General features: G+C 40.8%; 1 protein-coding gene across 1 annotated transcript; it reads left to right on the forward strand.

The window, feature by feature from the left end:
- Window positions 1–495: 495 nt before the first annotated feature.
- htr1b (5-hydroxytryptamine (serotonin) receptor 1B) lies at window positions 496–1,629 on the forward strand. Its single transcript, XM_076108084.1, has one exon. It carries the CDS (start codon window positions 496–498, stop codon window positions 1,627–1,629), a length of 1,134 nt encoding a protein of 377 aa, XP_075964199.1.
- The last annotated feature ends 8,031 nt before the right edge of the window (window positions 1,630–9,660 follow it).

The raw sequence follows: 9,660 nt of genomic DNA on the forward strand, positions 1-9,660 counted from the left end.
GTGGTGCTTGTTGATGTCAGAGTCTGTATAAAACTGAGACTTAGGGTTGGCTCACCATTCAACCACAGGGGGTCTGGGGAAAAACAGCTCTGGAGAACTTCTGCCCTACATGCGGATTATCTGTGACATCTTCCCAGATGTTGGGACATCAGAACGCTCTGCTCATCCTTTTTATTCACACACAAATTTTTTCCGTCTTATATTTTGTTTACAACAGTTGAGAAGTTTTCTTTTATGGCTACGAAAAGGAAAAGTTTGAATAGCGGGCAATGGATATTTACTTCCACGATGTGGCATCTGCACATTAAAACCTGATGTAGCAGAAGAAAATGAGATTGAAAGGAATCTATTTTTATGTTTCAAACTGATTATGCCAGTTATCTGACTGGATGGCACGGTTACGGTTAAGGAGACGTCCATCGGGAGGAAGGACACCCTAAATGTCAGACATCTTAGAGGGCGACATCAAATATGAGAAAAAAGTGACTAAAAGTGATGGAGCGCTCCGATCAAGTCGAGCCAACTCCGCCGGTGAACACCACGAACAACAGTTTTATTACAGATTCATCAATTCTGCATGTCAGCGCGGAGAGTCTAGCCTCTCAGATCAGTCTGGCGGTGATTCTCTCCGTTATCACACTCGCCACCACTTTATCTAACGCGTTCGTCATAGCAACAATCTCCCAGTCGAAGAAATTGCAAACTCCCGCGAACTTTCTGATCGCCTCTCTGGCCATCACCGACCTGCTGGTGTCTATTCTGGTGATGCCCATTTGCGTCCTGTATACGGTCATCCACACCTGGACGCTGGGGCAAATTGTGTGCGACATCTGGCTCTCCTCGGACATAACGTGTTGCACGGCGTCTATCCTGCACCTGTGCGTAATCGCTTTGGATAGGTTCTGGGCCATCACGGACGCGGTGGAGTACTCCAAAAAGCGCACGCCGGGGCGCGCAGCCGGGATGGTGGCCACAGCCTGGGTCATTGCTATCTCCATCTCCCTGCCACCTCTCTTCTGGAGGCAGGTGAAGGCGGATGAGCTGACCAGCTGCAGCGTCAACACGGATCACATTTTCTACACCATCTACTCCACCTTTGGGGCTTTCTACATCCCCACCTTGCTGCTTATTGTCCTCTACGGACGGATATACGTCGAGGCCCGGAAACGGATCCTGAAGCAGTCCCCCAAGACGTTTGGGAAGAGACTCACCTCGGCGCACCTGGTCACCAACTCTCCTGGGTCCGTGGCTTCCACAACCTCTCTGCAGTGCGGGAGACACGACACCCCGTCCAGCGACACCGGGTCTTCAACAAGCGAGAACCAGGTGAAAGTGACGGTGTCAGATGCGCTTTTGGAGAAAAAGCGCATTTCAGCAGCCAGAGAGAGAAAAGCGACCAAGACTTTGGGGATAATCCTTGGTGCTTACATCGTTTGCTGGCTGCCGTTTTTCATTTACACATTGGTGGTGGCGACGTGTGACACATGTTTTAACCCCGAGTTATTTGACTTTTTTACGTGGTTGGGATATCTGAACTCTCTCATCAACCCCATCATATACACTATGTCCAATGAGGACTTCAAGAAAGCTTTCCATAAACTCGTGCGCTTCAGATGCTGCCGGTTGTAAACGAATGTTCCTTCAGTCTACAATAAGATTGATATATGTATTTTTTGATATGGAGTTCTAAAAATGTAAAAAAAAAAGAGTATAAAGATTAAAAATAATGTAGAATAGTAAGAGTGCAATAAACACTATAATTTCTGGGACTTGTAGACCAATGTAAAAAAAGTAAAACTTGATTTAAAATGACAACTTTAAGTAAATATATTAAGTAAATTGTTCAACATAATTCCCATGTATTTAAAGCTAAAACCAAGGCATGGCAAAATGATATAATTATATAAAAAGCTTATTTTAATTATAAAACAAGATTTTATTTTGAAAGAGTGGCGGAGAAGAAATCCAACTTTACGCACCTCACAACATCACTAAAACGTGTCATAAAAGCTCCTCTTGAAGAGCAAATGTAATACATTGTATGATACATTCAGTGATGGGTTGTTAGCGTCTGTGTCGATTCCTGTTTGGATGGTATTTATTAGTGTGTATTCCCACGCGACTACTGACACATTAATGTGAGTAGCAGCAGAGATCATGTTGACATGACAAGTCAAGAATATATTTAAAAAAAAATAACCACCCATGATCCTGTTTCTCATTATGTATTACAATATGGAAGTTTTATTTTTTAAAACTACATCAATACATTCTGAGAAATGATACCAGTGTCATACATTTTTATTATGGTCATGGGCTGCTCGCTGCCACCCTATGGTTGTCTTTTGTCATCTAGAAAGGCACACTCATGCAGTTGAAAAAAAGAGAACAGATTCATATCAGTGTCAAACAAAGAAACTGCAGCTGATATTTACCCAGCAGCTGAAAGCTGATTATGAGTTCAATTTTGCTGTACAAACACCACCTCGTTTTACTGTGTGCGTGTGTGTGTGTGTGTGTGTGTGTGTGTGTGTGTGTGTGTGTGTGTGTGTGTGTGTGTGTGGGGGGGTCTGTTTGCTGCTACATTAAATCTGTATCTACAGCATGTTATGTTCATGTGTGAAATGGTTTGCCACCTCCTGGCTATTGAGACTGGCCTGCAGAGCTCCAAAAATAATGCTGAGGATTTGTCAGCATTATATGAAATAAAAGTATGTTGTTCTAGGATTGTATCTGTTCACATTCAGAGATGCTGTGCAATAAAGGCTTGAAAGTATTTTTTTTTTGTTCTATGAGTGGGAGTTTTAATTCAGTTTTAATTAAAGACTCTTCAAAACTTCTTCCAAATCAGCAGTAAAAACATTTCTTTCATTATTTTTGTTGAATGTTGCATGTTGAAAGCAGGACAGGTATTCTGACAGGCGACTTGTAGTTTTGAAAAGTGTTGCCTTGGAATGAAATGAGACTTTAGATTAATGCTCCCAGGGTATCACGATGATGTCAAAATGAAATCCAACAACCTCTTCAGGCACTTGCAGAACGTGGCAGAGCATTAAACAATACGGATTAATGCGGATGAATGTGCGTCATTTCAGTTCCTCTTGACGGTCCTCTCTAATGTCACGGTCTGTTTTGGCTGAGATTCTCACTCAGGTTTGAACCCTCCACCATCTTCCTGCCCTCTCCGTCTCTCTGCGGCCTTCCTGCAGGCAGAGGAGGACACGGTTTGCTTGGTGAACGGCTGTCACAGTTCAATAAGTCACGAGAGTGACAGCGGGCTATGCTCTTCTGGTGTACTTCACACACACAGGAAGGGCCACTCGTATTGTCAACACATGCAAACACACACGCTTTTCCATATATGAATTTTCATATGACTCGTCATGCATGAAAGATGAGTGCACCTGAGTAGGCATTCAAAGCGTTTCCTGGACTTTCTGCATCAGTTAACAACATGTTGAAAGACTGACGAAATTGAATCTTATGATATTTATAAAATATACATATCTTTCCCCAGGAGTATTAGACTTAAACAAGGAAACTTCTGTTGTACAATCAGCAATAACACGCTCTTTGGATTTTAAAGTTACAGGTTCAAACTCTTTGCAGATCATCCACGTATACAAGCATGTAAACAGGAGCTCCTGAACATAGTTATAAAGTTTATGTTTAATTATCTGCGTAAAGAAAGGTTTATTATTGAGAAAAGTATTTGTAAAGACTCGCAAGAAACACATTTTCCCTCAATGACACCACACAATAATAAGAAAAGGTAAACAACATAAACACAAATTACAGCCACCTGACAAAAGTGAATCAACAGGGACACGATTCACAGCTGTGCTTGACCTCCTTCATAATAAGTTCACATCTTTTTCTGCTTAAAGAAGGTGGATTGGGGTGTGCACATCCAGTTGCAGGGCAGAAATAAAACCCAGCAAACAAAGGAAAAGAAGAGGGTGTCTGCACACTAAAAGTTTCAAGCTCACAACATTTTAATGCAATGTTTTGACCTACGGTCTGAGGTCTTCGTCAGGCAAACATCAGTCTGAGAAAGAACTTGTTCACAGACTGACAATACATAATGTAACATGTTAGCAAACTGTAGCCCATATCGGCCAAATGTGATGCACAGGTTATTGCCATTAACAAACATTGTCATTACACAAACAGAATAGCACTGGTGTGCATACTGTAGATGTCACACAGTCCGTCTAAATGCATGCAGAGATTGATCCATTATGAAGCAGCTAAATCTTTAATGCTGAGAGACTGTTGATGTTTAGCAATAGGGTTTATGATTTTGTGCATCCAAAGAAGTATTGCATGGCTCATGTAGGTGCCGCTGCTTTACCTCCAGCTGCAAAACAGTACACATTATCCTTTTTTTGACATGGGATGATTGCTTTGTGCGTAGCAAATACATTAACTGGACGACCACTTGTTTTCTATTAGCTGAATGTTCTGCATTACTGGTTTGCCACGGGTCTGCTGTGGAGTGAAGGACATTGCTGATGGAACAGCTAGTGAGGCTGAACACATGGATAATGAACCTATAAAATATTCTGTCACTGAATGTAGTTTTGGTGAACAAGCTTTATTGTTTCACCCTTTCTGGTTGAAGAAGGCTCGGAGCATTCATCACCTGACAAAATGGAGACACAAGGGCCCATCTGCTTTTGATGAATTACCGTACCAAGGTAATAACAATTGGCCTTTGACAGCAAGAAAAAACGAGTCGGCAAGGCCCCTAATAGGCAACACGAGGAGGTAAGGTGATTGAGGGCGAATAACAATTAGATATCAGTTTTCTGACATTCTTAGTCTGACGCCAATTCACTTGCACACAGCAAATGTGCTGTTGTGGCAATATGTGGCTTTTTATCATTTACATCTACTTTTAAAAGTATTTTGGTATAAATAAGAGCCAGTATGGTTTTCTTGTAAAAATGTACCTTTTGTGATTTACTTTCCTTACATATAGTTTTGCACATTATGGTGTGATTTTTCACTGAGAAGTGCACACTGTGTTACTGTGAATGTGTGTGTGTGTGTTAAATCACAGCCTTTAGTCATGTGTGTTCTTTCCGTGCTTCACAGCAGATCCATTGCCACAAGCAGTTTCAACAAAGTAGGTTAGTTTAAAGCACTTTACATTAGCTTCTCCTCCAGCTCACCTCTATGTCTAATAATATCTTATCTCTGAATCATAAAATGGGATTTCCCTGAAAACCAAATAGCAGATACACTGTGTTTGCCTTTTGCTAGAAAATCCTAAAAATTGAGTAAAATAATCTCACCATGTGGCTGACTGGGTTTACACCTGTGGGACTGTCGCTAGTGGGGCTTGGTGAATCTATCACACTTAACATCAATTGTGGCCTGACAAGCAATATATCACCAAATTAGGCAGCTATATGTAGTGGTGGTAGAGGACGTGTGTATGCTGCTAAATGATCCATCCATACTGCATGTGCATTAAGGGCCCTCAATTAATTACCAGAGAGAGAAAGAAGGGTGTTCTCTGTTTTCCTGCACGTTGGTCATGGAAAAACCTCACCTTGTCTTTTTTTGTGTTTAATCATGAATCTACGCGGAAAATATGATCACTTGGATTTGTTAAACCCCATTAAAACTGATCCTGCGAACAAGTTTCTGAAAAACCTGACATTTTTGGAGATACAATGTTTTCACTTGGCAGCACTTGGATTATTCAGAAGAATCAGAAATCCTTTATCACCTGTAGCAAATGTACATTATTTTGATGGTGGAGATGCTGAGATTTATAGTGTCAAAATATACTTTAGAGCTGGCAAACTACACACACACACTGTAATGTTGTTACTCTATATGCCCCTCCAGTGGGAAATACCTATGACGCCCTGGTTTAAAAGTAAGGGATTAAAACGTTAAAAGGAATTTCCAAATAAAGTTGAATGAAAATAATTTGGTAAGGTAAGTCAGTTGTATAAATAGTTAAAATAAACAATATTAAGGGCTAACAGTGAGTAAACTGATAATAAGTGCACAGGTTGTGACTTTAGTTTCAGCAATTCTGGTTGCTGTAGGTATCAGTCATCCGTCAGTGTCACCTGCCGTAGTTGGTCGGAGGTCAAAACAACACAAAACAAAGAGGAAACATGCAGAGGGAAGGAAAAAGAGAGCTAGGTCGAGTAAAAGATGGAAAAATAGTAGCAGGCACCAACATGGATGTTTCTTAAATCAATGTCTGTTAATTAGCCTGAACATTTGTGTTTGTTTGTATGTTCACACCTGAAATCGCGTAGCAGTTAGCCGCAAAGCTAGCGGGAGTAAAGATGGGAGTAAAGATGCTAAATGCTCAGCCAAGGCTGCTACACAAGTGGATAGAAACAGTCCGCAGCAGTTTGCTCAAGTTACCACGTGTGACAAGTGAAAAAAAATGACAAAAATTAAAAATATTCTGGAGTCAAACTTTCTGAATCTCAATGTCAATAAATTGAAGTCATTTTATTTGGACTAAGCATTTGACCAACATCATCGTGGCCCTTTGACCTCTACTGTTTAACCGTTCAATTCAGGATTTAAGTGTGACAAATAAATCAATGAGGTAGGTAAATTATGCTTAGTGTTTAATAACAATGAACAAAACGTCTCTTTATTGTTCAATTGTTATTATTCTAAAATTGGTTTACAGCAACTTGGGAATTAGGGTTGGGTGCCACAAATGTTTGAAATCAAAATGTGCTTTCAATAAACATATTTAAAGGAACAGTTTGACAATTTGGGAAATATGCCTCTACACTCTCGTTCAGAGCGCTGAATATAAAAGGTTGATACCACTCGCATGTCTGTGGTTGACTTGCGCTTTAGAGGTGCTGGTATGTGGATTTGTTACTTTTTAAAGTATTTTACACTGTTCTCAGTCTTTATGACTGAGATATTATTCCAAAACACCTAAATTCCATAAAGCAACAGGACATACACAAATTCGGTCTAATGTGGCACACAAAGTCAAAACTAAGAGAGAAAACGAAGCTGTTGTCCAATACGGAGCTGGCGGGAGTTAAGGAGTTAGTTGTCATGTTCTCGGCTGCACTGGAGATGCCCCCCCGCTCAGAGGTCAAGCGCACTCAACTTTATTCAGTCCTCGTTAAAGTGCAGAGACCTCTACGACAGAGAAGATAGCATTTCAACACAAGGTCATTTTTACTTCTCTGTATAGCTCACCTTCTTTTTCTCCAGCACTCTCTCAAATATATTTGCATTTAGTGATGCGTTAGTTTGGTATGAAAGGAGTTTTCTAAGTGATCGTTGCACATACACGTCACACGCAAGTGATTTGTTTGAGTCTGCGATAATAAAGCAACATATAATAAAAACATCACACATAGATGGATTTCTGTTTCATTAAGAGCCGTGAAGAATATAAATGAGGTTTTTACCTCACCGCGGGGATAATTTACATATTGTCTATTAACCTTTTGATATTAAGCGTGAGACGGTGCATTGAGACAGAAACACGGCTAGCATGTTTGTAATTTCCCATTTTCACAAGCAATAACAACACAAAATGTCACTGAAGCTATTAGCATGAAATTTGCCTGACACCACCTAATTCAGCCTTTTTTTCCCTCGGCTACAAAGCCCCGAGCTTCTTGTCACTCTAAGAAGCAACTTTCTCCTCACGTACCCCCCTCTTACCTTGACCTCGCTTTAAAACGAGCTTCCTGCTCATGTCACTCATTTTAACACAGGTTGAGTGTTTAAGTTCAGGATCAGGAATAATTTACCTTGAGTATGCTAATGTTAACCTTAAACATTCACCACCAAACTTTTAGTTTCTTGATCCGCTTTGGTGATAGGACAGGGTGCGACAGAGAGCTGTCAAACAATTCCTGGGATGAAAGGGGAAGAGCGACATTTATTTTTCTCCTCAGTACAAGAGCAATGTGTCCACACTTTTCAAAACAATGCTTCAAGGTGACCAATGCCAAGCATATCTTCCCCTTCAAGCAAATCCAGTTCTCAGCTCAGGCAGAAATCAGTGATACTGCCCTACAAAGCCAGTCGGTCTATTCATTTTTCTTTCATGTCATGGAAATTGATGAATTTAAAGAAAACATCATGTCAGTTATGTAGATGCAACAAAACAGCTAAAACCAAACTAATCACACTTAAAGCAACGGCGTCACATCCAGTTAGCTAGCGTTGAATAAAGCTGAATTTACTCACTTCTTCCCTCAAACTGGTTCCTGAAGTTGAAATATATCCCTTCTGGGTAACCATCATGGTAATTTAGTTTTTTTTTTTTACAGCCAGACTAATTTATTCAAATAAAAAAGACAATTAACCTAGCTAAGCATCGGGCATGTCATCTCAGCTGATGAAGTTTTTTTTGCATTTGATTCCCCTTTTGTAAGTGTGCAATGGGATTTATTTAAAATTATATTGATATTGACATTTAATATAATACAACACAATGAAATGTATGTTATGTATGTCTCCGTCAAGGCAAAAATAACTGTGTGACATTACTGGAGCTGCAGCTGTAAAAGGAAGTTGTAATATTGACCCTTTTCTGAGCGATGTAGTCCATTTCTTTCGGCCTGGATCAAATCATAAGAATTGAGTCCGTTTTCCTGCAGCTATGCCATGTGGTGCCGGCTGAATGGACTAGTAGGAGAATCATTAAATGAAGCATGACTTATAGCTGTCAGTGTGAGATCATATGGAAATTGTGCATCTGTTGAGGCAAGTGCAGCTGCATGGACTCACAGCCGCAATAAATCTGGAGTTCACACTGTGGTGACTGTGACTGAACCAGAGATTTCACAACCCACCATACCACCACCTCCAATTTTCTTCATCGTGATATAACAAAAATCGTCATCTCAGTGTCTTCGGCGGGTGTGCATAAAATAAGTCGGGTTTATTTACTATCCATCTGCAGTTGCATATACAGGTCAACAACCTCTCATTCCCAAAGTCCTTCCTACCAGATGCCGCAGCATCCTAAATGTCTCACTTTGGAGGTGCAGGTCACCCCATATTAGAATGAGGCGAGCTCACCTTGCAGAGAAAACTCATTTCAGCCCAATTTACCAGCAGGGGTGGGAGTCCTGGGGGGTCGGAGGTGTTACCAGCCTCACTGCAATCGTAACTGGCCGACCTTGGCGCTCCTCCTTAACACATTTTCTGACTATGACTGGCGACTAGGTAATCAATTTGTCATTACTGAAATAGGCAGGATGAACAGGTAGGCCGAGAAGAAATGACCTAAAATGGAGTAGGAGCATGGGTGTATGAAGAGCACTGGATACAGCACTGGAAGCGGGCTCCCGTTCATTCCTATGAAGGTTGCTCAGTGGCACATGGAGCCAAAGTGGTTTCACTGCCGAGTGATACACATCTGGATTTGGCTATTCGTGTATTTTACTAATTGTAGGATTTATTAATTTAAATAAGGGCTATTAAACTATTTATACCGAGATGTTGAATTTCCGCTGATTTACAGACGTCTCTTCCCCAATGTAAGTCTATCGGTAAAAGTCTTTACTTTGGGCCCAATGGCATTGTAATTCCACTTCTTCAAAGCCCAGCACTCTCCCTGAGGGCTTGAGTTGAAGTAGTGCTGCGTATCTTGAAACAGTTTGAGGTTAACATGTGACTCCTTCTGTG

Source organism: Anarhichas minor, unplaced genomic scaffold (assembly GCF_050575085.1).
Source record: "Anarhichas minor isolate MPS153535 unplaced genomic scaffold, ASM5057508v1 ptg000040l, whole genome shotgun sequence".
NCBI classification, from domain to species: Eukaryota; Metazoa; Chordata; class Actinopteri; order Perciformes; family Anarhichadidae; genus Anarhichas; species Anarhichas minor.